A 27,659-nucleotide genomic window follows, 5' to 3' on the forward strand; every position below is an offset into this window, starting at 1 on the left:
AAATCACACCGTGACTGGCTCTGAGCACTTGCCACTGACGGTCACAATGCAGCTTAATGGAAATCAGTCAATCATTTCCACACTGTTGTTGAGAGGTTTGGTCGATCCAGTGCTGGCATTTCCCCGCAGCCGTTTCTGCGTGACACACGGTGCTTCATGTGGCCCACGGTGCACCGTTCTGGGGACATAATGAGCGCTCTGTAGACAAACTGGGTCAGATGAGGTTTGTTTTTAGCTAAACAATTATCTAGCCCTCCTAGCTCTCCACCCTCAACGTATCTCCCTCCCTCCCTCCCTCTTTCTCTCTGTTTTTACGTTACACCCAGATACACACACACACACACACACACAAGGAAGTTGCACGGTGATGACTGCAAACACATTTTGACCTACACATATGCATCCTGCCACAGTCATTAAAGAATCAAGAAAGGACCGGATCTAGTTTCATCCTGTTGAGACTACTCTGGCCTTGCTTTTGTGTCATCTGAGCAAGTCTCTACAAAAGAGCCAGTGTGATTCGTAGTGGACTTTTGCATTATTTACCAAAGAGCTGTGAGCTGGTCATGTGACCTGTACAGGAGGGAAGTTACTACAGTGAACTGTATGAGCCAGCGGGGCTTCTGTTTTTAGACCGGGGAACCCAAGTGTTGAATGAGTTTTACCTTGGTGTTGCAATTTCTAGTCAATACTAAGGATGTTGTGACAAGAAAAAAGTCCAGGGCCTTGACTACCATAGACACGGACACATGCTCAATATTCAGATTCGTTGTTGTTGATCAATATGGGTTTTTCAATGACAGATTCTTGATTTCCTCAATTGGGTTCTCCCCAATATAAGTCAATACTACAATTATTTATCTATAAATTATAGTTTTTTTTCTACTTTGATCTGATATATAAAAATATATAAAATAAATAACAATAAAATATTATTATTAAATAAATAATAAACATATACTTTTATATTAATAATTAAAATGCTGTGAAAAGAATGCTTGAAGACTACTTGTGTTTTTTAATAATAATAATGATGAGGATGATGATAATAATGAAATAAAAAGCACTGTTTACTTCATTTGTTTATTTATATACAATTTATATATATTCTGTTTATTTTATTTGTTATTATATAATTATGTAATTATTTTATTTACATATGTAATTATGTTGTCATTTTAATAATAATAATGAAATAAAAAGCACTGATTACTTAATTCATGTTTATTTATTTATTTTATATATAATTTTGTTTATATATATATAATGTTTATTATATTTGCTATATATATATGCATGCTGTGTTTATTATATTTGTTATATATATATATATATATATATATACACATGTCATTATTATGTTATCATTTGATTTATTATGAATAGTAATAATAATTCTATTACTTATTTAATAATTCTATTACTTTCTATTACTTATAATAATAATAACTCTAATACTATTACGGAATTATGAATGAATTTACCATTGTTTGTCACACTGTTGTTGTTACATTGCAGGCTAATCATAGTTCATCCTTTCAATAAAGTGAAAAACGTAAACATTGTAATTTGCAGTATCATCATGGTTTAAGTAAAATGAAACGTGTAATAATGTCTTACTGATGACAAGACGGATCTCGCTCACTGAAGCTTTTATTCAGAATTACAGCGATTGGCTTCGATCAAAACAATTTTTAAAAAGCAGCGTTCTCTACGTGCTTTCTTCCGCATCCGATAATCCAATGCTTTAACCACATAAATGACAAAGCAGAGGAAAGAACAGCAAATCACAACTATACACCGTTTAACTGCGGCGCTACAGTATAAATACTCAGTACATATCAAACGATCTGTATCAGACAAAGCAAACTGTTACTCACACTTGTGTGTTGCGACATTGCTTTCGGATCCAGTGCAGATGGCACTTCATCATCTTTTATTTCAGTCTCACTGAAAAGCCTGCGTCAAACTGTGTCTAGTTTAAAAACTAATCCACAGTAAAATGAAGCGAACAGACGAAACGGTGTCTTACTGATGCGATGACTGGAACGTTAAGTCATCGTTAAAAAAATAACATTCATCCACGCTTTCTTAATGTTAATGTTAGGATCACAAGGAAGGCACTGTGTTTTTCCACAACTGGCCACTTCAAAACGTCTTGTAATCCTCAGAGGCGTCTCGATCGTTTTGTTGCTGGAGTGTTCCTGTGTTTCTCGTATTTACTACTACATGATATGTGCAAATTGGTGGGCGGGGCTAAAGTGCTCTTCCTCTGCAGAGGCGGTCTTTCGTCGCACTATGATGTAATAATGTGACAAAATCCGAAACGAGTCGTTTTCTGAGCTCGGCTCCAACAAAAGCCGTTTTTGAACTAACAAGGAAGTTTTCAGTTCTGAAACTTGCAGGATATTTTTATAGATCCAAAAGATCAAGGGAAATCTGATTTCTCAATTCATGACCCCTTTAAAGGGGTCATATAATGCCATTTTTGTACAAGCTAATATGATTCTTTAGGGTCTAAATTAAAAGTTTGTAATATACTTTAATTAAAAATTCTCATTAGTATTGTAAGAAAACACTAATTTTACCTGGTCAAAAACAGCTCTGTTTTCAGCACGCCGTTTCAGTGCATGTGTCTAAATGATAATGAGCTTTGCTCACCCCGCCCCTCTGTTCTGTGGGTACACCGTATTAGACATTCTCTGACCGTATCTAACACAATAACCACGTGTTATTCGTTATAAACGTGGGATTATGAATTATATTGAGAACGTCGTACATAGAAAACATGCCGTAATGTACCCTGAGTGTAAACCTTAGACGCATTCATCGTGAAGCCTGCAGCAAGGTTTGCAAATTTCGCAAAGATTAATATAAATACTAATATAAAGGTTAATAAAACATTACACTCACATCTTCTGGAGGTTCAGCAGGAACACGTTGGTACCGATCCGTTTTTTCTCGTTTGTGAAGCTGTCTGGTGTGAAATGATTCGCTCAAACATGAAAGCACAGACGATCGTGGGGAATCCCCGTGAGGGAATCCCCGCGTCAATCCTTTGGGCATATCGCTTCAAAAACAAAACTCAGCCACTGCTTCTTCAACGGCTCGGATTTAGGAACATCCAAATGACTGCTGTGTTCCTTATTACATCTAAGAACAGAACACCACAATCGCTTAGACGCCATTCTATCCAGCATATCAACAATGGCGGACTACTATGACGACGGCTGTCACAGCTTGCTCAGGGCGGGTCTTGTGTTGAAACACGGCTGTCAATCACAATAGCGGGAGGGGCGTACGATCTTATGACGTCACAATATCGAACGGCTTGATTTCAGAGATGGTCAAACATATAAGGAGATTAAAACAAAACCACTGGATGGATTTTTATCATGATAGGATGGTTGTGTACAGGCACTGCCAACAGACATTTCAGTGCAATCAACTTGTGCATGTACCATTATATGACCCCTTTAATAAAGTGTATAATAAGTGGTCGTGGCTAATTTTAAAGCCCCTTTGGTTTTAAGGAAACACTTGATATGTATGTAAGCTACTTATGTAATCTCAAACCCGTCTGCAGCAGCTGACGGTGTATAAACAGAGCATGAGAGAATACCAGGTGGGGTCACAATCAGCTGTGCACGAGAGCTTTTGCCTTAGACTGATAAGAAACTCACCACCCCGTAGTACTCCTAAAACAAAACTGTTCAGGCTAAAACAAACACAAAGCAGGTCAATCGGAGAGCACCAGATGAGTGAATTGAATTTTATTAACTTTCAGCCTAGCCTCTTTACATCACCACAGTTAGTTTTGTAATAGATCCCCTTTAAACGAACATTTGCAGCTTGTTACTGTCTCCTTCAGTCAAACCAAAAGCACCAACATACTGTAGCTTCAGTTTCCTTATGATTATATGTCTCATGAGAACGAAGCATTCAACACTTCAGATGAAAACACTAAGTGAAAGGGTAACAAATATCCTGTTTCAAGGTTTAATACACAAGCGAAAGCTGATCTAAGACACAAAACACCAATGCATTCAGTAAGACAAAACATATGTATTGTATGATAAATGTCTGCCCTTTTCTTAGGCAAAGAAATGCATTGTAAGGGTAAGCAAGAAAACCCAATGAGGAAGACCTGGTCCAAGAAATATGTCTCACTTTGGTAGTAATTATGTTGTTGTTGGTTGTATTCATGTGCTGTGGTTAAAAATTAACCAGAACTTTAAAATGCAAAAATGTCCTAGAAGCTGACTAAAATGCCCCTTTTGTGTAAATATGGGTGTAAAAAATACCGTTTATTTAAAATGCACTCTAAAGTCCTGTTCACACCAAGGACGATAACTGTAACGGTAACGATAATGATATATGCCGCATCCAAAATCACATACTGTATAGTGGGTACTACGTTGGGTTTGAAACTTACTTTTTACACAAAAAAAAATCTTTTTTTTGATGATTTAAACAGGCAAATGCTTAAGAGTTTCTGATTGGATCATTTTTGCAGTGATCATTATGTTTCTAGCATGTTATATGTTTGCCAAAACCCTAATTGATGGAGTGTGTAGCTTTTCGTTTCTTAAACAACCATGCAGGAAGACACATCACGGCCATATTCCAGGATGATGAATATTGACATTGTCATTTTGGAAAATGGCCATGATGTGTCTTCCTAGAAACATAATAATCACTGCAATAATGATCAAATCATAGACTCTTAAGCATTTGCCCACTGAAATCCAAATAGCGACTTTTTTGTCCGGGCAGTGTATATATACAGTATACAGTATGAATGAATGTCAGACGTACTTCATCCGCCATGTTGTTACTGTCATGTGACCTACGGCATCAGTTGCGCTGCTTCACCTCCATTCACAAATTCTCTCCCGTGGCCTCATTGGATAGTAAAGTTTCCATCGTATGCACACTTCAGAATCTCGCCGGAAGTCATTGGGGTATTTTATTGTACTGTTTTATGAATACTATGAATTCGGACATGCTACTTGGCTCAGATACGGCTTTTTGCCTACTTTATAGTATGGAAGAAGGCATATTCAGATGCAGTTGTCTACCTTACCTTCAATATTTTTGTGGAAACCGTAATAATTTCAAGATTCTTTGATGCATAAAACGTTCAAAAGAACAGCATTTATTTGAAGTTGAATTTATTTTATTTGAATTTATACTGTCACATCCTTGCTGAATAAAAGTATTACGGTAATTTCTTTAAAAAAGCTTTTTTTCACTTTTGTTTTTAATTTCTAAGCACATTGGCCTCTTAGTAAGCATTGATTTTACATTCTCCCTGCAGGTTAGACAGACACAGCTGTACTTACTGTCCATTTTTACATATTCCTGAATTGATTAGATCCTACCAAAGGTGTGACATCTCCTGATCCCTCACTATGTTATTATAATATATTAATAATGACATCGTTGCCATCTTACCTGCGTGTGATCTGCATCCCTGTTTTCATTCTCCTTCCACAGCTGATCCGGAGGTCCGTCGACCTCCGACTGTAGGGGTCGATACCCAATGAGAGGCACTTCTCTCGAATCCACTCCAGGCAGCTCGACTCCAGATGTTCTCATACTACGGGGGAGCATGATGGTGCCGCTGGCCCATACAAAGAAAACTGAGGTCAGTCGGAGAGGAACAAGCAGCAACAGGGAGTCATTCGCCCTGGTAGATCATTTGTTTTCATCATTTACATTTCCCTTTGCCGAGAGACAACTTCAAATTTGAATTCAGGTCCCTCCCTTGCCTCGTCTCCTTTCCCTCACTGGTATTTATATTAGGCTTCAGATAGAGATCTCTTTCAGGAAGAGACGGATGGAAGAGCGCAGCTCACCATCAAAACTCAGTGCCATTGTCACAAACAGCAATAACCAAAATCTTTAAGGTCTTTCAAACAAGTGCAAGTTCATAAACAAGACACATTTTTTACTGCTCTTTTGAACGCATCCATTCACTAGTCAGGGATAAACATGTATTAGTGTGCAAAACAAGACTGAATTAGGTCAAACCTAGCAGGAAAATAAAGCTTTCTTTCATCTGTCCCTAACCCTGCGTAAAGCACTCAGCTTAACTGCGTTATTTCCAGTTTACTGAATCTAACAGGGAAGTAACGTTACAGAACAAATTTCCATATAATGGCATTTAATGTCAGCTCAAAGTACGTCTCGCACGCTTTTATTAATGACTTTTCTCTCGTGAACTTACAGTTTGTAACAGCCCTCATACCGGACAGCAGCACATCCTCTCTCTACATTCGTAGGCACAAAACATCTCTGCGCGATCTCACCAGACCGAAGCGCACAAATACCTGTTAGGAGAGCGAGCTCACGTCCATCCGCCCCTGCGTGTAGATTCCTCGGAAGTCAGAGTTTCTGTGCCTCCATATCTCTCCTCTCCTGCTTCGCCCGTCAACGCTTATCGGGCCGATGAAGGCTGCGAGCTGAGCGTTGGTGAGGTCTGCGTTCAGTGCGCTCAGTGCGCTGGTGACGTTGGGCGCAGTTCCTGCTGTTGCTCCAGCGCGTTTGGTCATTGGCTGGACGCACTGATGAGAAGCGTTGCCCGGTAAATTCAGACCTTCACAGCAGCGTCGCTGATCTACTCACCGGACGCGTCGCGACAGAACGCTCCCAATGCAACTCATACATGCAGTCTTTATTTTAGACGCTCTGCATAGTTACTCTACTTCATGTTCTTTTATTAACCACATTTTTTTTTTTTTTTTTTGCTATTATTATATATAATAATTATTATTATTATCATTATTAATTTTGTTGCTTTACTCTTACAACTTCTTTTTTCTACATCCCTCATTCATCTGTAATAAATTTTTTTTTTTGCATTTACTTTTAATTTATTTTATTATTATTATTTTTTTATTGCACTGCTACTTTATCCACGTTTTTTCATCTCAACCATTTGAATAAAAAATATTTAATTTTTAAATATAATTTTTTATTTTTTGCAATTATTTTTTTATTTTATTTAATTTTGCTGCCACTCCAGCCACTTTATTTCCCTCATTCATCTGGAATAAAATAATTGTATTTTAAATGATCATCTATGTTATTTTTTTATTCTATGCAATTACTTACTCACATTTTTACTTTTATTTTGCTGCTTTACTCCGGTCACATTCATCTGTAGGCCTACTAAAATAATAAAATTTTTAAAATATCATTTACATGTTATTTTGCAATTACCTTTATTTTATTTTATTTTATTTTGCACCGCTACTCTATCCACTTTTTTCCTCTCAACCATTTGAATAAATTTTTATTTTTATTTTTAAATATAATTTATTTTTCGTAGTTATTTTGCAAATATTTATGCTACTCCAGCCACTTTATTTCGCTCATTCATCTGAAATAAAATAATTTTATTTTTTAATGATGAGTTACACTTTATTTTAAGGTGACGTAGTTGTACTTACTCAAATAAGTACTACGGAGTGATATTAATTATTAACTACATGTACTTACTATAGAGTTAGGGTTTGATTTAAGGTTAGTTACTTGTAATTATGCATAATTTACTGTTATTACTATAGTAAGTGCATGTAGTAATGTGTAACTACGTCATCTTAAAATGAAGTGTTACTTAATTTTTAGCTGCTCCTCCAGCCACTTTATTTCCCTCATTCATATATTCACTCATAATATATTCACTCAAAATAATATTATTTAAAATATAATTTGTGTTTTTTTGCAATTATAACTATTCCTGTAACTATTTGTCCAATAACTGATCGTCTCATTTGTTATATAATTATTATACAATTATGGTTTTATGACCTCATATTAATTGAGGGACTACATAGACTCTGTATATTTCATTTAGTATTTTCATAATTAGTACAATAGGACTATTTAAGTGAACTGGACAAGAGTGAATGAAAATCTTAAAAGAAATGAGAAAAAATAAAAAACTTGCCATAGCAAAAATGCTCTTACTTAGCCTATATAAATTGTAACCTAATATCTTGATTTTGATGTTATGTTGCAACTACCCAACCACATTATAAATATTAGCTTTATTTATGAAGAATATGTCAATAAGTAGTCCCATTTAGCTCTGTGTATGCGTGTTGTGAGTGTGTGTGTGTGTGTGTGTGTGTGTGTGTGTGTGTGTGTGTGTGTGTGTGTGTGTATGCGAGTGTGTGTGTACCCTCACACGTTGTCAAGGTTGTATTTTATTACCTGGTGTTGTTTCACGGCCTGAATTTTAAGTGGCCAGTGGTGTTGAAGTTTTGATGTAAATGATTAATGCTTTTGAATGGCTTGGCAGTTCCTAGCAGGGTGATTATTTAAAGCTAATCCTTGAGCAGAGTGTCAGCTGTGGACTCCACTGACCTTGCAATATTTTTATGGCAGAGCCTTGAAGAGGAGACTACAAAAAATAAGGTCAAAAAATAGCATGCAAGTAAACAGTGCAGTGGAAAACAATCAATTGCTTTAGCCACCAAATAAACATCATACTACAGTCTATTATCATTTATTTCCAGCTACAGTGCTCCACATATGGCATCAATTAGCAGCCCAAGGGGATTCAGAAAAACGATAGAATTACCTTATGTGTTTGTTTAAGCACTTCTTACATGTTTTGTTTATTCTAACAATAAATGTCTGGAAATTACAACAGGTTTTAAACTATGTGTTTATGAATAAGCTCATAATGTTCCACTCTAAAACAAAGCGACTGTACATGCACAAGAAACCATATTTGCGACCCTGAGTTTGTCACTATCCATCTGTTATGGAGTTAGAAGCTGTGTGTGTTAGCCTATGCAAGACTTCAGCATCTCTGGGAGATTTCTGTGTTTATTAAAAGGATGTTATGGTGAATAAAAGCATTGGTAATGTGAGCTATGCATTCAATTAGTTGGAGTGGACTAATTAAAACAGTGGTTTGGTGCTTATGAATAATTGATCATTCCTATCAAGCTCTTTAGGCCTGCTCTCTAAATGGTATGGCAACTTATTATACAAAAGGTAGGCTATGTTGTTACCCAAAACTCTTTCATGTTTGTATGAAGAATCACTTAAGTTAGAAAGAATCTAATAGGTAGCCTACTAAATGCAGACTGTTTTGAGTTAGCTGTAATTTGACAAAGGAACAAACGAAGCCAGTCTCTTTGCATCTTTTGTGTTTGCGCCCCCTGCTGGACTCTCAGAAATCCGCTTTACAAAGGACACGCCAGAGGCCATTTTGAACATTCCTGCACTACCATCATCACACAATATGTGTTACACAGTTGTGTTTGATATGTCATGATTTTGTTTCGTTTTGATCTACCTCGTTTACTTGTGTTACCAGTCGGCTGATTGGCAACGTGAAACAAATTTCGTCTTCAAGAGGATAAAAATGTAAAACAAAAGTGATCTCAGTTATTTCGCCTGTATATTGTATGTAAAATAATATTATCTAACTGAAATAATAATAATATAGTAATAAATAAATAAGTAGCTGAAGCACATTTATCTGACACCCTTACTTAACTGTCTTAATCGACCACCATGGTCTAATTGGTAAATAAATGATTAAATTTGTATCTATATATAGCCTATATACATATATGCATGTATAATTTATTGCTAATTAATAATATATTATATATTGCACTGACATGTTTGTGTGTTTCATGTTCACTTATTGCGACAAATGCATATTGCAAAGCATTTTATCATATAGCCTAACATTTTACTTTAAATTAATATTGTGAAAATAAGCGTTTCTTTCTTGTATATTGTATTATTATTATTTACCCTCACTGATTTATTTATAATTGATCATCATTGCATTCCCACTCAGCCCTCATATCGGTTAAAAATGTATTTTTTTTATGACGCAGGTTCAAACATTTTCCATGAAAATCTCTTTTTCAAGAAAGGCTGCGCGTAACAGCGTTGCCAGATTTTTTTTTTTTTTTTTTTTTCGCCGGCACCCAAGGGCATTTTCAAACTTTCTCCAGTCCAAAAAGTCCACGGCGCGGCTCTGCTGGACTAATTACATCCCCAAAACTTTCCCTAATGATCCGCTGTGCGTGTGCGCAGTGGCCGAGCGGCTGTGGGGTCGGGCGCAGGTGGTCGTGCCGGCTTTCAATCCGGTGGGATGTCGGTCAGTCGTACAGATGTGAAGGTGTTTTCAGGATCTCCCTCCCTCTCCATCTCCCTGTGTTTTATGTCTGCGTCACAACAAGTCGAAGGAGAGACAGAGAGAGAGGCAGAGATTATGATGGCGTCTCTCTCGGGCTGATTCTCATGCCGCTTCCCTGATAAACACGCTTGATAGCATCATCCGAGAGACAGAGGAGGGCTGGGAACATGTCCCGACAGACAGAGAGAAAGACGGACGGACAGACGGTTGCGCACTGACGGCTTGAGTGACGCGCGTTTGATCCACCGCGACTCTCCAAACGCGCCGATTATTCGGGACAGTGATTGAGACGGAGAACAACACCGGGCATCAGGCATTTCATGTGAGTCTGACATCTCTTCCCCGTCTCTGTGACCCCAGCAGAGCAGAACACTTAACACAGGTACATCCCGTCCACGTATGATCTGTCATGCGTGTTAATTGATATGTGCATGCGCGTGCCATCATGTGTGTCTGCTCTGATGAGTTGTGTGCATTGATTACGCACATCTGCCATGCATGCATTTTGCATGGAATCAATTGTGCGCTCTTTCATGCATTGTTGGCATCTTGCATATATTATGGTTCGTTGCATATGGCAGCCAGTGTTTTTGATCATGTGTGGTACTGCAATGTGCATTGACTCTTCATCATTTATCCTACTGTACTGTATACTGTCGCTATGCACAGAGTTTAACCCTTTAGGCTGCTGCTGTTTTCTTGTGTGGAAACACATTTTAACCTCTCTGGATCTTTTTTTGATCTTTCTTTCCCGCGCTCTTCAGGATGGGGGGAGTCAGTGAAGGAGAGGATGTTTTAGCCAGGTGGAGCGATGGACTTTTGTACCTTGGCAATGTCAAACGAGTAAGTTTGTTCTTTCTTTTTCTCAAAGTTTGTCTGGAAGAGAGAAAGAGACACTAGCAGAGAGAGGGAAAGAGCAAGTTTTAAAACTATGTGACAATTTTTTTTTTTTTTTTGTGCTGTATTTTTATTTTATTTTTATGTGATATTTAACTGTATTGCATTTATTTTTCAGGTGGACAGTGTCAAGCAGTGCTGTTTGATCAGATTTGAGGATAACTCTGAATTCTGGGTCCTCAGGAAAGACATCCACTCATGTAAGTGTTAAACTTTAAATTCAAACTCAAAAAGTACATAAAAACATCCAAAAACCAAAGTAAGTAAATAAATAAATAAAAACAGTGTGTTACGGTTTTTATTTTAATTCCCATTGTCATTGTGACATTTTCATTAAATTGTTATTTATGTAATGCATGCCTTTCACTTTAGATTTTTTTGTAGTTTGTTTTAATGGTGAGTCTCGTTAATCATTACTTTTTACTTTATTTCAAAATAAATCAACATAAATTAAAGACAAATCAACATAAATGAATACAACAAACACTGCCATGATGTATAAATACTTTAAATAATATACAATTGACTTATTTTTCATTATAGAAATGAGAATGAGATTTATTTTTGCGTTACAATAATACGATTTTGGATGCAAAATGTGCTATTAAAATAAAACGGCTTAAAATAGACTTTTTGTTCTATAAGAAATATATAATTTCTTAAATATCTCTTTTTATTCTTAAGTTAAATATGACCCGACATGTTCTAGACAGATTTTTGTGATGCACCCTGGATATGGCATCAGAAATTCTGCTTTATGAAAGAACAAAATACTAATTCTAATAAAACAAAGTATTGAAGTTTTTTTTAACTAATCAAAATTTTTATTTTTATTTTTTTCTATTGCATCACAATGTTCCCAAATGGAATTGCTAAAAAAAAGTCTCCCTAAAACTATTCCTCTCTGCCATTGGTCGATCAAACATATAGTCCCGCCCCAAACTCACGCTATTGGTTGAGCCAGTGTTATCTCAGGCTCATTGGAATGCTTTTTTAACATTTAAAAATGGCTCACATCACTTATATATAATTTGAGAAACTGTGTAGTGCTTTAATATATAGGACTATTTTTCATTTGTGTATTTTTTTGTTGGTCCCACTTTATATTAGGTGTCTTTAACTACTATGTACTAACACTTAAATGAATATTGTACGTTTTTACACTATACTTATATTTAAAAAATACATGCATGTAAATACATCTCTAATTCATTTCTGTAATTACTTCTATAATTACACTGTTGAGCCTTCACTTATACCATAAAGGAATAGTTCACCCAAAAATGAAAATTAGCCCATGATTTACTTACCCTGAAGGCATCCTAGGTGTATATGACATTCTTATTTCAGACGAATACAATCTGAGTTATATTAAAAAATGTCCTGGCTCTTCCAAGCTTGATAATGGGAGTGATTGGCTGTTTGTCTTTGGAAGTCCATCAAAGTGCATCTATTCATGATGAAAGTGCTACACGCGTCTTCAGGGGTTAATAAAGGCCTTCTGAAGTGAAGCAATGTGTTCGTGTGAGAAAAATATCCATATTTAAAACTTTATCGACTAAAATAAGTGGCTTCCGGCAGACGGCCATACACATCAATTTACGCTAAAAGAGTTACCCTTTAATGACGAACGCGGTTGCCCAGCCCTGTTTGTCTGAACCGCGAGAGCCGTCAATTACCGTCATTACGGCAAAAGCCCTCATTTAATCTGTTCATCATATAAAGCGATCGAGTCACTCCAGAATTTTTTTAATTTTTGGTTGAACTATCCCTTTACCACACCCTTAAACCTACCAAACCTGTCTCTAACCTTACCCATGTCCAACCTCAATAGTAGCAAAAGTGAACACAATATGCACATTTTACTTATTTTTTGTTGTAACTACATAGTTAAAGACACCTAATATAAAGTGTGACCTTTTTGTTCATCTAAAGTAAAGATCAAAATAAAGAAATGTTGCTGTGTGCTAGATATTTTGAAGCGTCTAGTTGCCGTCTGTCCAGTAAATGACCCTGTTTTTTGTTTCTTGTGTTCAGTCTCTTCAGGAGGAGAGGATGTGTGCTGTATCTGTGATGCTCCGCCTCTTAAAGAACCTCTCGTAAACTGCCTCAAATGTCGCCACGGTAATCCGACTAATAGAAACTGTTCGTGTAGATTATACAGACCTGTATTGGGTTTCATTTAATTTGTCTTATATTCATTTTTAGGCCTTGTGTATAAAGTATATATGTTACATATGTTGCACTTTTTCCTTGATCCATTGTTTCCCCAGGTTATCATCCAGAGTGCCATACACCACCCATTGAACCTGAAGTTGACCCCAGTAGCTGGATATGTCGCCAATGTGTCTTTGCAGTCGCAACAAAGGTTGTACTTTGCTTAAACCCCGAAGTGAATATTCAGAAACACGGGCAACGTTGGCATTCAAGGTCTATTTCAAATGGCATCCTAACACAAGGCTTTAATCTTGCTCTGAGATGTAAAGGGTATCCATGGTTTACTGCACTTGACTGCGTATTTATTACATTGCAGCACTCTGCAGGTGATGTCGGTGCTAGAGCTGCGTTAAATGGGCCTGTGCTTTAATCCGTCTGTCAGTGCGCTCATTTCACAGGCCTTACATGCTGATTTTAAGATAAAATCATATTCACCAACACCCCCCAGCAGGAAATATTAATGACTTCCTTCAGTGTGTCCTCTCCAAATTCAATCTTCAGATGAAATCGCTGTTAAATGTGCTTACATGACAGGAGAGCGCACGTCACGGAGAGGTGAGATACATTGTAATGACGAACTGTGTTCTGTCCTAGAGAGGGGGAGCGTTGAAAAGAGGACGCTTCGCGCGGCTCATGCAGATCATGAAAGTGCGGCTGCCCTATCAGCTGTCATCTTTAGACTGGGACCCGCAGCACTTGACCAACCAGCAGCAGTGTTACTGCTATTGTGCTGGACCAGGAGAGTGAGTCCAACTTAGAACATTCTCACATGACTATGACAATGTTAAGAATGGAATATTAGTGTACTGCGACTGCACAAGTATATACTCTATGCGCGAGTATATACTATATATACTAAGTATATACTATTTTGAAAAGTAGTGTGTGGACAGTATGCAGAAAAAAAGTTATTCAGTTCAGTTTTGTGTCAAAAATGTCTTCGTATTCGTTTTATACTGGACATTTTGACAAATAAAGTCGGTCATTCGGTACAAAATACATAATGCATACGACTTGCTTTCAAAAACAGCAAGCAATATATCATTCCAAAACTGTTTTATATACAATATAGGGCTACCAAGCGATTACATTTTTTAAAATCTAATTAATTACATGACATTATATGATTACATACATTAAATAATCGCACATCAAATTAGGCTGAGAAATTATCCCCCAAAAGATCATTTAAAGTCATTATTGTGTTAAACGAGAAAAGGATCAAATAGAAATGACAAAAAGTAGCTTTAGAATTTTTATTTTATTTTATTTCTATTACACATAAACATTTAGGCTACGACGACCATGCTTTTTTTTTAGAAGCTGCATCTGAGTTGTTGGTTTTTTAGATATTTTCTTCAAAATTCTTCAAAATATCTTTTTATGTTCCGCAAAAGAAAAAAAGTCATACAGGGTTGAAAGAACACGATGTCAATAAACAGATTTTTAATTTTTGAGCAAACTATCTCCAAAATATAAAATACATTTTTTCAATGAAATTATAGTCTAAATAAGAAACTAAAACTGCCAGTAGGCGGCGGTAAATTTCTAAATGAGGAAGTCATTGAGTCATTCATTCATTCGATTTGTTCAAACGGCTGATTCATTCAGGAATGAAGTGAACAGGTGTGTTCGACTTGAAGCGGCGCTGTGCAGGCCGATCGGTGTATGACATCAGAGTACCACCAGAGCGAATCGAAAGCATACAGAGCCGTTTGCTATCTAATCGCTTTTGCGGTACACCAGCGGCAGCACCGCTTCAAGTCAAACACACCTAATGGCTCTCTTTAGGAATTGGTCATTGAATCATTGGTTCACCCGAAACACGGATTCATTGAGAAAGGACAGAAATGAGCCTGTGTTGCTCGGACACCAACAGCAATTCTGCTCTGACTTTATAGGTAATATTTTTTGTTGGAAAAATTAAGCAAAACACATCACAATAGTGACTTATTTATGAAACTGCTATATAAAATCAATATCACATTTGCACTCATGCTGTTTGGGATAAAAACAGCACTTACTCAGATATCGTTACTCATGTGATGGTGCTTAACTATATCATATAATTTAGGCCTATAAATGAGACGACAACTCATACAGGGGCATTTTTGCCCTGATATCTTGAATTTTAGAGGCATTCTAACTGCATTCTATAGGCTCCGTCACGCAGTGAGTTGTTGCTTTGGTTCATGTTCATCATCAATCAACTATATGAAATGTATGTAGCTCTGGGGTCTACATAGGTTTTTGAAATGTTAGTATAACATGTTTATATTTAATGAACTCCTACACCTGTGGTTATTCGTCTGGAACAGCTCTGTGAACCTAAGCAAATCTGACCTCATACATCCAGTAAAACTCAGAGAAACACTCGCTGATTAGAAGGCATTGAGCAAAAATTAGTTCGAAAAGTAACGTTAGTTCTGAGAAAAAGGTCTAGCGTCATTTGTTTGCAGACGCTAATTGGTTTGATATTTTGGCTTGTGGCGTTCAGACATTTTAAGTGTGTCTTAAGTGTATACATATTTTTGGGTGCACTGTGTATTTGCAGAAAATGTATGAAGTCAATTCTTTAAAAAGGAATTGCACAACTAACAATTGAAGCAAGTTCAGAGTGAGTTCATTTTAGTTTCAGGAGTGTGTGTATGTCTAAACTGAAGCATGTTGCTTTTGCCAGGTGGAATCTGAAGATGTTGCAGTGTGGGAGTTGTGGGCAGTGGTTTCATGAAGCTTGCACTCAGTGCCTGACCAAACCTCTTCTCTATGGAGACCGGTGAGGCTGATGCCATTTTTAAGCACATGCGGTTGCTAAGCTAATCCTGTCTAAACCTTTTCATCTGTGTCTCTGCTTCACCTTCCAGCTTTTATCAGTTCCAGTGCTCATCGTGCACAAACGGTCTAGAGACCATCCAGAGGCTTCCAATGACCTGGTAAGTGCACTACTTCTGTTCTGAATCAAGAACTGATCTGAAGAGCTGAATGTCATTTCTGATGATCCTTATTCTGTTGTATTGCAGGGTAGATTTGGCCCATTTGGTGTTGTATCACCTCTCCCTGTGCTGCAAGAGGAAGTATTTTGATTTCGATCATGAAATCATGTCTTTTGCAAATGAAAATTGGGAATCTTTGCTTCTTGGCACGGTAGGAAAATATCCTAGTCAATAGCACAGCACAATTTAAAGTCAACATGAAACACCAAATGCAATTTTTCTTTTGCTTTCTGACATATTTATGAAAGAAACAGGATATTTATTAAGAAGAAATGTTGTGCAGGACCTTATTTTATTTACAAGAAACTGGATCAAAAGTCATTTTAAAAGCAGAGCAATATAAAACCATTAAAATGATCTTTCATTAATTGCAATCAAGTAAATGTAAAAAAATATGAATTTTATTGGGCAAAAATAATGTTTTCTCCAAAATAAGGATTTTTCCTCCATAAATTGTAAAAGCCACCCGCCCATCATGACTCATGGCTTTGACATAAAGGATATTGACTAATATTACGCACTTGAATATGTCTCGGTCCGACATTTCAATAAGAAACGCATCAACACAGGAAAGAGGCCTGCACTCATAGAGCTTTTTCGCAAGGTTTTAAGGAAATAAAAAGGTCAATTTTGATTTCACGTTGTGAATGTATTCACTTTGAACGTAGGTTTGAATACTCTCTCTTTGTGGTCAATCTGAGCTTTTACCTTTCAAATGCATTCGTTACACACTGCCTTTCATTCGACTCTATATTTTGGTCCCTCAGCTGTCGGACACACCGAGGCAAGACCGTTGCCAAAACCTGCTCAATGCTTTAAATTCCCACAAAGACAGGTGAGACACGGATTATACTCTGAAAACTGCCGTTCTGCTTGATTTCCATGTGGCAGCCCATAGGGTTATAGCACATATTTCCAATAATACCTGCAAAACCATTACTGTAATTGCTTTACATTATAAGTGACTCTGCATGTGTTATTTCGCTCTCTACAAATGGTGTTTAGATAGCTGAAGGTGGTTCTGTCTTTCAAAATAAATAATTCAAAGCCCATTTCCATTTTCCTTCTGTCAGGGTTTGTGGATGATGCCGCTCAAATGCTAGCACTTCATTAACTGAATCAGATGTTTTAGTTGGCGAGTGTGAGACGCCCAGGAACAAATAAAAATCTGTCAGCGAGCCCTGAAGAACAGCAGTTGAATACCAATCCAATGTGATTTTGATCTGTCGTAAAGGTTTGTCTCGGGGAAGGAAATAAAGAAGAAGAAGTGTCTCTTCGGTCTCCAAGTTCGGGCTCCTCCCCCTCTGTCATCGGACCAATCTCCTTTCATCGCTGAACAGCCAATCAACATCACCCACAGGAGAAGGTCAGAGGCAGGAGCACATCAAGCTCTTTTCATATCAACATTAAATGCACTTCACAAACTATTTTACTCCTGTAATCTGATGTATTTCTGAGTAAAACAGGATATCAGTAAGATAGAAATGTATTTTTTCTGTTGGATAATTCAATACAATGGATAAATCACATACAGTTCCAGAATGAACACAAGTTGATAAGACGGGAAAGGGTTGAAAAGGAAAGAGGGATTAATGAATAAGCCGAAAACAAAATGTTTTTTAATTTTATTTATTAGACTTTACAAAATAGTTACAATAAAACCCTGTAAGTTGTCTTGAACACAAGGCAGAATTAACTTTAATCATTTTTCCTGTTATTATTTTACTCACCTTCATGATTTCCTAAACATGAAAAACACAAAAGTCACATTTTTAAAATAAACTTTAGGCTGTTTTTTGGGATCATGTTTGCCAAGTTAAAAAAACGGGACACAAAAACACCACCAGTGTGATTTATATTTTTTTTATCATTTATATTATAACAATATTTATAATATTCTATTTATTCTTAATATTTTAAATAATTACCGTTTGTTTTTTTGTGACCATGGTTGCCAAGCTCAAAAACAGGATGCAAAAACATCACCAGTATGAAATATTATTTAACAATTAATATAATTTTTATATTTTTAATTATTATTGGCTGTTTTATGTGACCATGTTTAAATGTTAAAAAATATATTTTTAATAATTGATATTTTAAATGACACATTTTAATATAATATTTAATATTTTAAACAATTATTGACTGGTTTTTTGTGGCAGTGTTTGCCAAGCTTAAAAACCGGACACAAAAACACCACCAATATGAACCATATATATTTCTTAATACTTTCTATTTTAAAAATATAATTTTAATATTATATTTAATATTTTAAATAAATGTTTAATAATTAATATAATTTTACATTTTTTATTATTATTGACCATTTTATGTGACCATGTTTGCCAAGCTCAAAAGCAGGACACCAAAACACCATCAGTATAATATATGTAAATAATTGATATTTTAAATGACAAATTTTTATATAATATTTAATATTTTAAATAATTATTGACTGTTTTTTGTGACCATGTTTGCCAAGCTCAAAAATCAGTTGTCGTCTTTGCTCCAGCCCCACGTCACTGTCCTGCCAGCGGAGAGCGGTGGGTCCGGAGGCCCGTAAATCAAAGCGTCGGGTCACTGAGACACAGGTCAGTGCGTCTGCCTTAAACAGCAGCGATCAAAAGATGTCTGGCAGAGGCCAAGCCACCCTGCATCAGTACTGAGACTTTCTCATTCATGAAAGACACCCAGCATCCCCTTTTGGGTTTGTTTTTCTCTTCATATTCATTTGACTTATTTTTTTGCAACATGCAACACTGAATCAACAAGGTCTGTCTAGCCTTGCAAGTAGCCATAAAATACATGTACACAAAGACACAATGATTGCATGCTTCCATTTTGCATCCACACTTTTACTGTAAGACAACAATTTTTCTTATTCCGCCGGGTAAGTGTGCAAACATTTTTTACATTTTGATGTTATGTTTTTATCAGTTCATATACAAGTTTTGGGTAGGAGTCATAGTATTTTTCTTTTATTATTATAATTTTTTAGTCTTGTTTTGCTTTATTTTGTTGTTGTTGTTGTTTTGCATTGCACAGGTAGTCAAGCTTTTTTTCCTAATCCATATAAAAACATATTAGTTATTGTTTTGCAATTGCTTTTTTTTATCTTGTTTTGTCCCATTTTATTTCTTTTTATTTTATTTTGCACTGCACAGGTAGTCCAGTTACTTTGTTTGTTTATCTTACATAAAAAACAAAATCTATGTTTTAAAATACCATATGTGTTAATGTTTTGCATTTACTTTTGTATTTTTATTTTCATTTCATAAAAATATGCATTTCAAAATACCATTTTATTTTATTTTATTTTATTTTATGATTATTTATATGTATTTATATGTTGCTAGCAATTTTTTTTTTACATTTTGTCATAAATACACACTTATTTTTAAATGGAGAATAATGCTTTTTGCATGCAGATTATTTTTGTAAGGACATTTACCAATAAGGGCTAACTAACAGCCATAACTAGCCAAACCTCAACTAGTTAATGTGATTGTTCATTACCATCATTTCCAAGTGATCGGGCACTAATGCTATCTCTAGTTTTGAGCTGCTGTATCAAACTGCTATTGTCAATTGACTTTGGTATGATATGTAATGTACCACAGAATAATGCAGTCATTTAGATTCAGTATGTGTACGAGTTCATCCTCACACTTGTGTCACACGGCACCATCGCTTCTTCCCCACTGTGTGCTGTATTACACGGCTAACACAGCCATAAATCTTAAGACTATGGGCAGAAATCACCTAATATCATTTGAAAGTCTAATTTTCTTTTGTGCTTTCCAGCACTTATGAACAAGAAACCATTCTGTTGGAGAGGCGTCTAAATTTTTTTATAATCATCATAAATAATAACAAGAGTCCACAGGCATACAGGCGACATGAATAAATGCATTTCTGCATTTATGACATTTGCAGTCTTATTTAAAGTTACAATGAACCTCGGTTATAAAATAATATCAGTCAAATATTTTCAGCTGTATGTTTTATCTGAATTATTTTATCATGGAAGCTTGTATCCACCACAGAATAAAAAAATAAAATAAAAGATAATTGTGACTTTTTATCTGACATTCACGATTTATTTTTCTCTCAATTGCATCTTTATATCAGGCAATTATATCGCAATTCTGACTTTATAACATGCAATTGTGACTTTATATCTCACACTTCTGACTTTAAAACTCGCAATTGCGACTTAATATCTTGTAATTATGACTTTATCGCAATTATGACTTTATAATTCTCAATTGCAACTTTATATCTTGTAATTCTGACTTTATCACAATTCTGACTTTATATCTCTCTCAATTCTGACTTTATATCTCTCTCAATTCTGACTTTATAATTCTCAATTGCGACTTTATATCTTGTAATCCTTTAATCTTGTGACTTTATCACAATTCCGACTTTATAACACGCAATTGTAACTTTACATCTTACAATTCCGACGTTATAACACGCAATTGTGACTTTATATCTCACAATTCTGACTTTATAATACGCAATTGCGACTATATCACGCAATTGCGAGAAAAAAAGTCAGAATAGTGAGATAAAAATTCCCTTTTTTATTTTTTATTCCATGGCGGAAACAAGCTTCCATAGTATATACATACGACTATTTATTCCTTAGAACACAAAAAGTGATATTTTGAAGAATATCCTGGTGAATATGCCTTTTTAAACTGATCATGTTTATTATTTATAACAGTTGATCATGTCATTTTAGACTTGTCCACCAGGAGTTGCGACAAACGCTATTGACCTGGTGCCATGTTGCCACGGTTATGCTGATGGAACAAGCCTGTATAACCCCAGAAAACCAGAGGAAGAGATGAGTCTGGGGTTAGTAGCATGTTAAAATGAAAAACCATAACATTTTCAGATATGGAAGCTTGTTTCTGCCACGGAATAAAAAAATGAAATGGGTAGACCTTTTTATCTCATAATTCAGACTTTTTTCCTCAGAATTGCGAGTTATCAATTTGCATTTGAGACATACAGGTTTATATCTCACAATTCTGAGTTTTGTTTCTCAGAATTGCAAGAAAAAAGTCGCGATTACCTTTTTTTATTCCATAGCGGTAACAAGCTTTCATATGATGAACCATAATCACTGTTTCATTTATTTAAAAAAGTCTTTATGTATTACAGTTCACCTCCCAAGAGAATGTTCGCGCTCTATCACCCTTCATACAACGGATCTCAGGACCTGTCTAGAACTCTGCATCATTACAGGTCTGTACACTGAAGTCAATTAGAGATGGATTTAATGCTACTGTCATTCTGAAAATGAAAATGATTTACTCAGCTCATGACGTTCCAAACCGGTATGTGGTAGGCTTTATTCAAGCTCATCAGCAGGTATCAAGCTCCAAAAAGGATCACCATAATAACACAGCAACAGTGTTTATACTTCTTACTTAGTATTTTTGTCTTTTTTCCAATGCAAATATCTAATAATTCTTAAATCAAGATACATTTACTTGGGTAGGAAAATTACTTGAGAAAAAGTCTTGTGTTCTGTAAAATTGATCAATATTGAGTGAGTTCATGCTTAAAGGGGTCATGACATGAGAAATCAAATTTGCCTTGATCTTTTGACATATAAGAGGCCTTTGATCCATTAAATCATCCTGCAAGTTTCAGAGCTTAAATCATCCTCCTCATTAAAAACAAGAATTTATTTAATCAAGCCCTAAGAAAATATTGCGGGATCTGCAACGTCATACGGGCAAATGCATTTGGGAGTGACTGCCTCCAGAGCAATACATTGACGAATAGATATACATCATCACACCACAGGCCCCGCCCACTGGTGTTCAGTCACTTAAAGGAATAGTTCACCCAAAAATGAAAATCATCCCATAATTTACTCACCCTCAAGCCATCCTAGATGTATATGACTTTCTTCTTTTAAAAATAATATCCTGGCACTTCCAAGCTTTATTATGGGAGTGAATATTACCATTTTATTTTGAAGCCCAAAAAAGCGCATCCATCCATCATAAAAGTAATCCATACGGCTCCAGGGGTTAATAAAGGCCTTCTGAAGTGGAGCAATGCATTTTTTTTTTAAGAAGAATTTCCATATTTATAACTTTATAAATTATATTCACTGGCTTCCGGCAACGGCCGTCCACAAGTCTAGTTCCGGCGGAAGAATGACCTCTGACCCGATGCATGACGTACTGACAAACACGGAAGTGTCGAGGAAAGAGCAAAACAAAACCCCAGTCACGAATTAGAAGTCTAAAACGAGATTTGTTTAAAGAGAAATGTCAGAGGAGCTTGAGATTGTTTGAAACTCAGCCTTATTTGTTTGAACCGCGAGAGGCGTCTACTCTCACCTCAGCTTATGCTACATGCGCCATGCGTCGGGTCAGAGGTCACTCTTCCCTCGGAACTCGACTCTCTCGTGAACGCACGGACGGCTGTTACTCTCTCACTCTCCTAGCGTTTGTCCTGTCGTAATGCGGGGTGCGCTTTTCGGCATGTTGCTCTCCATTTCTTCCGATCGAGGGCGTCTTTGGGGGCGGCATTTTCATGTTTCATGTCTTCCTTTATCCAATCCATCCATCGCTTCTTTGGTCTTCCTCTGGGTCTTTTTCCTTCAGGGTTGAGATGCAGGGCCCTCTTCGCTATTGACTCTTCCTCGCTCCTGACTACGTGGCCATACCATCGAAGTAATTACAGTTTATAAAGTTGTAAATATGGATATTTTTCTTACAAAAACACATTGCTTCGCTTAAGAAGATCTTTATTAACCTCTTGGAGCTGTATGGATTACTTTTATGATGGAGGGGTGATAAAAATGAGATGGTCCTCACTGCAGAACACGAAATCCAGGGGGATCCAACTCCTCCCACCTTACGTATACCTAAACCCACCCCCTGATCCCTAAACCCACCCCTAAACCTACCAATCTCCACCCCTTAGATCTGATCCAACTCCGCCCCCTGGATCTCGTGTACTGCAGTGAGGTGCTACTGAAAAAAATGGTACCATTCACTGCCATTATAAAGCATGAAAGAGCCAGGATATTATTTAATATTACTCTGATTGTGTTTGGCTGAAAGAAGAAAGTCATAAACACCTAGCATGGCTTGAGGGTGAGTAAATTATGGGATAATTTTCATTTTCGGGTGAACTAACCCTTTAACGGCTGACATTTGCCTACATGTAAGCGGAGTGTCGCATAAAATGCAAATCATTTTCAGATAATGCAAATGCAAATCATTTTCTTCCCATTATAATCACTGGCACGGTTTACGCTGGATACAGTAAACAGATCCTCGTTCAGTTTCTGACAAATGAAAAAACTTATTTTTTTAGTAAACTCTGTGTACACAAACAATGTTCTCAATGCTGGAGTTCATGTGTAGAGCCCCTGGTGATACTTCGAGCAAAGTTTCATGTTGTGTCCAGCCTTCTTAGTGTTTTAAAAATAGTGATTTTTGATGCTATCACTGTAGTGCCCCAAGCACTCCCATTCAAAAAGCATTTTGACCGAAAACGAAAATACGGTCAAACTTAAAAGTGGCGTTTCCATTCTAATTATGCTTTTAAACGAAAGTTTGACCCGGGTAGATTAACAAAAATAGCCTAGGGTGCAATTTGGCGAGAGTTACCCTTTAAGTTAATTTTTTTTACCCTACTGACTGATATTTTTTCCTGTTCATTTTGATACATTTGTCATAAAACAAGACTTAATATCTAAAGTAATTTTGCTTCTCAAGTAAGTATATCTTGATTTAAGAATGCTTAGATATTTTTATTGGAGAATAAGATTATTTTTTATTAAATTTTATAAAATGAGAAAAAATAATAATATATAATTTAGATTTTGGCTGAACTGTTCTTTCAAATTGAGTACTTTTTGCATGTCTGTGTAATTGTTCTGTTCAGTGCAGAGGACCCTTGTCGACTTCCAGCCCCCTGCCTTCCATTCTCTCCGTCCTCGGGTCACCCACCCGGACAGCGGTATGAAAGCTGCCCTTCTCTCTTCCTGCGTGACGTGCCACCCTACCCCAGCACAGTCGGCATGGGGGGGCCCACGGCCATGGGATGGGGGGGAGGCGACGCCGTCCGGATCCTGGCCAGACGCGTGACGGCGGACGGAAAAGTCCAGTACCTGGTTGAATGGGGAAATGTGAGCGTGTACTGAGACTGTGTGAGATAGAGAAAGAGAAAGGGGAAAGGGCTAGAGACATCAAGACGCATCATTAAGGTTTGCATGGTTACGAGCAGAGGTGTGAAAGCATCAATGAGCAGGTGGGTGTCTCGAGAAGAAAACCACAGCGAGCAAATCCAGGTTGAGCTACACAGCAGCTTCACTCTGAGATTATACTGTTAAATCTCTTTAGTTTCTTTTACAGTGTCTCCTATATTTTGAATACTGTTAGAAAACGCCTTTAGAATGCCTTGAACTTTATTATCATGATTTGTAATGTATAAGCTAATCATCGCCATCACATGTCGTTCATGTGCGCATAACGGTCAAAATGTACAATTTCAGGAAAGCTTTTTTTTTTCATGCGGTCACATCAATAATTGTAATATTTTAACGACAGGGAAATGAGTTCTACTCTGAAAATAGTCATTAAAGAAATATGGTTCAGTGCGAGTTCAGTCGACAGCAATTATGGCATAATGTTGATTATCACAAACATTTATTTCCTCTTGTCCCTCCTTAAAAAAAAAGGTACGGTTACATTTACAATGGAAGCGAAGTGTTAAAATGCTCGCTATTTCAATAGTATAGCCGTATTTAACAACTGTAAAAATGATTTAAACAGCTTTACAGCTCAAGATTGTTGACCGTTACTTCCATTGTAAATGCTTCACTGTAATCTCGATCACAAATGTGGTCGATTGACCTTATCTTGTACTGAATTTAGGAATATTCCTTTAATAGTAAGCATATCATTCAAATGTTTCATGATGGTTAACAACGTACATTAGAAGTTTGTCAAGATATGCTATTGAGAGAGTGGATTTAAATGAATATAAGAGTGTTCTTAAAACTTTTAACCCTGTTAAAATCACTGTAACTTATATGGAAGCCTATTTCTGCAACAAAAGAAAAAACAACATGCTTTTTGTCATAATTATGACATGAAAAATCATTATTGTGACAGTTATAATAAAAAAATCAAAAAACATTTTCTCATAATTTCAGTTTTTGTCATAATTATGACAGAAATTGACATAAAAAAGTGAATGAAATTTACATAAATTGAAATGATGAAATGTGTCATAATTATGACTTTTTATCTCAGAAATAGGATTTAGTATGTATGTCATGTTGTTGTTTTTTCTTGCATGGCGGAAGTAGGCTTTTATTGTAACTCGAACGACTGCAACAGAAATATATTTAAAGATGACAGAAACGAGTCCCTGAACATTTATCAGGTCCAATACAGATTAAATGCAGATCATTCTACCTGAATAAAAACATGAGGCATTTAGTCCTTATGTGAAGCTCATTTCATCAGTGAATGATAATGAATGTATTGTGTGTGTTTTTATTTCTTTATTTTTTAAATCCATGGTACGTACTTGTTAGGTCATAGATAGACAAATTTTATGTCAGGGTGACCAGAATTAGCAGACTGTAGTCCTTTTTTTTTATAGTCAAGTTTAATTTGATGTATTCTTTGACGTTTTGTCAGATTATGTTTATATGTACTCTAGGTTGACACCTAAAAATGTAAACAAACAATAAAAAGATACCATTATGTTGTATAAAAGTTGCACTTGTCGACTTTCTCTGTTTAAATTTACATTTAAAAAGAAGAACTTCCTCTAGATTCAAATGTGTGTGTGTGTGGCCGGCCTGGTAAACCCATAGGGTAAACCCTGCATTATGGGAACAAATATACCCACAAAGATGGCAGTATCCGAAATCCTTGTCCTTGTGGGGAAATCCCCATGAGGAAAACAGCTTATAAATCATAAGTGATGTTTTTTGAACATGTCAAAATGCAGAAAGTTTTCTGTGATGTGTAGATTTAGGGGTAGGCTTAGTGTAAGGGGATATAATATACAGTTTGTTGAGTTTAAAAACCATTATGTCTATAGAAAGTCCCCGTAAAACATGAAAACACAACGTGAGAGAGAGATTATTTATAATTTGTATGTGCATTTCTTATTGCGACCACCGGGTGGCAGCCGTGTACGACCATTGAACGCCCACCTTCCCCTAACAGGTGAGCACTATGACACTAGGAATTTCGTTATAATACTTCTCACAGGTTCAAGCACGTTGTATTATGTTTTATAAGGACTGTAATGTATTTTGAGAAATAACATAAAACAGCAGACGGCTGGGAATGTTGTAGTTTGGAGTTTAGATATGCGCTGAACGCCATTTTGGCTCCGGTTGCCTTGACAGCAGGCCTCAGTTTCTGGCTCTGTGGAGAATCTTCAGAGAAATATGTGCGTTAATACAGTACTCCTTCAAGTGAACCCTGAAATATCGTAATTGGGATTTACGTGCACATGATTGACCAAGCCTAGTCGTGTTTTCCAGTGAAAAAACAAGTTATGACGTTAAAGGGTGGGTGTTGTTCGCATGAAAGATGGCGGGAAACAACTCTGCGTTATACTGAATGGTTTTGCAAAGTTATTTAAGTTTTACCTCTTTATTTCAACACTATTGATTTGTTATATATAAAAGAGCTAGACCTAACCTTTTTTCTTTAGATAGCCTACCATGCATAGTCATTGTAAAAGTGATGCAGGTGTATTTGTGTATGCAAAACACTTCTACAACAGTTTGTCTCCATCATGCATTGTTTATTTGTTTAGGCTACTTCTGTATTTTGTTTCTGTTTTGAGTAGGCCTATGTGAATGTCAAAATACTGAATGACTTCCCATGTACATTCGAAGGCAACGTGTTTAGTTGGTAAAGAGAGAGGTTTTTTTATGCTTATTAATAGTTTGGCAATGTAAGAGTCTATAAGAGAGAAAATGTCAGTAAAGAGACTATAAGAGATCAAATGTAATTATGTTTAACATTTAATAGCCGAATGACAATCCAACATGTTCAGTTTGTAGTCCTAAAACCTGGAAGAGAATTTTCATTTATGAGCTATAGGTTTCTGTCTGCAATTTTCTATGGGTTTTTATAATAATAATAAAATAAAAAGACTAGAAGAGATTTGATGTTTTGCTTTAACACATAGTCATACTCAAATTGGAATTTTGAAGTGCTTTTCTTTTCTTTTTTTTAAATTGCTGACAAGCTTAAAGGGTTAGTTCACCCAAAAATGAAAGTCCTGTCATTAATTTCTCACCCTCATGTCGTTCCAAACCCTTAAGACTTTCGTTCATCTTCAGAACA

General features: G+C 36.2%; 2 protein-coding genes across 7 annotated transcripts in view; one reads left to right on the plus strand and one right to left on the minus strand.

Annotated features, from left to right (window-relative positions):
* rgl2 (ral guanine nucleotide dissociation stimulator-like 2) overlaps window positions 1-6,512 on the minus strand; it is a 26,138-nt gene extending 19,626 nt beyond the window's left edge. The window contains exons 1-2 of one of the 2 annotated variants that reach the window (XM_084385288.1): window positions 6,336-6,512; window positions 5,458-5,626 (exon numbers count right to left, since the gene is read on the minus strand). In XM_084385288.1, the coding sequence (XP_084241414.1) occupies window positions 5,458-5,616 (159 nt within the window). In that variant the 5' untranslated portion in view covers window positions 5,617-5,626; window positions 6,336-6,512. Of the gene's footprint in view, window positions 1-5,457; window positions 5,627-6,232 lie in introns of both variants that reach the window. The other variant, XM_084385289.1, reaches the window with a different exon arrangement.
* On the plus strand, window positions 5,517-26,059 carry phf1 (PHD finger protein 1). 5 transcript variants are annotated; one of them, XM_084385292.1, is made up of 15 exons: window positions 5,517-5,650; window positions 10,945-11,023; window positions 11,196-11,277; window positions 13,115-13,201; window positions 13,351-13,445; window positions 13,889-14,037; window positions 15,975-16,070; window positions 16,159-16,227; window positions 16,315-16,438; window positions 17,055-17,122; window positions 17,522-17,653; window positions 18,773-18,881; window positions 21,041-21,156; window positions 21,466-21,549; window positions 24,220-26,056. In XM_084385292.1, exons 2-15 carry the CDS (start codon window positions 10,946-10,948, stop codon window positions 24,476-24,478), a joined length of 1,548 nt encoding a protein of 515 aa, XP_084241418.1. In that variant the 5' UTR covers window positions 5,517-5,650; window position 10,945; the 3' UTR covers window positions 24,479-26,056. The 5 variants fall into 5 exon arrangements, with proteins under 5 accessions (XP_084241418.1, XP_084241417.1, XP_084241419.1 ...); XM_084385291.1 differs by lacking the exon at window positions 5,517-5,650 and adding an exon at window positions 10,216-10,502 and having other exon boundaries at window positions 24,220-26,059; XM_084385293.1 differs by lacking the exon at window positions 5,517-5,650 and adding an exon at window positions 10,216-10,502 and having other exon boundaries at window positions 18,803-18,881.
* The last annotated feature ends 1,600 nt before the right edge of the window (window positions 26,060-27,659 follow it).

This window comes from Rutilus rutilus, assembly GCF_951802725.1.
Source record: "Rutilus rutilus genome assembly, chromosome: 17".
Classification (NCBI taxonomy): domain Eukaryota; kingdom Metazoa; phylum Chordata; class Actinopteri; order Cypriniformes; family Leuciscidae; genus Rutilus; species Rutilus rutilus.

Coding starts and splice junctions, on each gene's coding strand:
- phf1 (XM_084385291.1), top strand. Junction 17,654..18,772: donor AACATCACCCACAGGAGAAG/GTCAGAGGCAGG, acceptor ATGTTTGCCAAG/CTCAAAAATCAGTTGTCGTC. Junction 21,157..21,465: donor GAGGAAGAGATGAGTCTGGG/GTTAGTAGCATG, acceptor TATGTATTACAG/TTCACCTCCCAAGAGAATGT.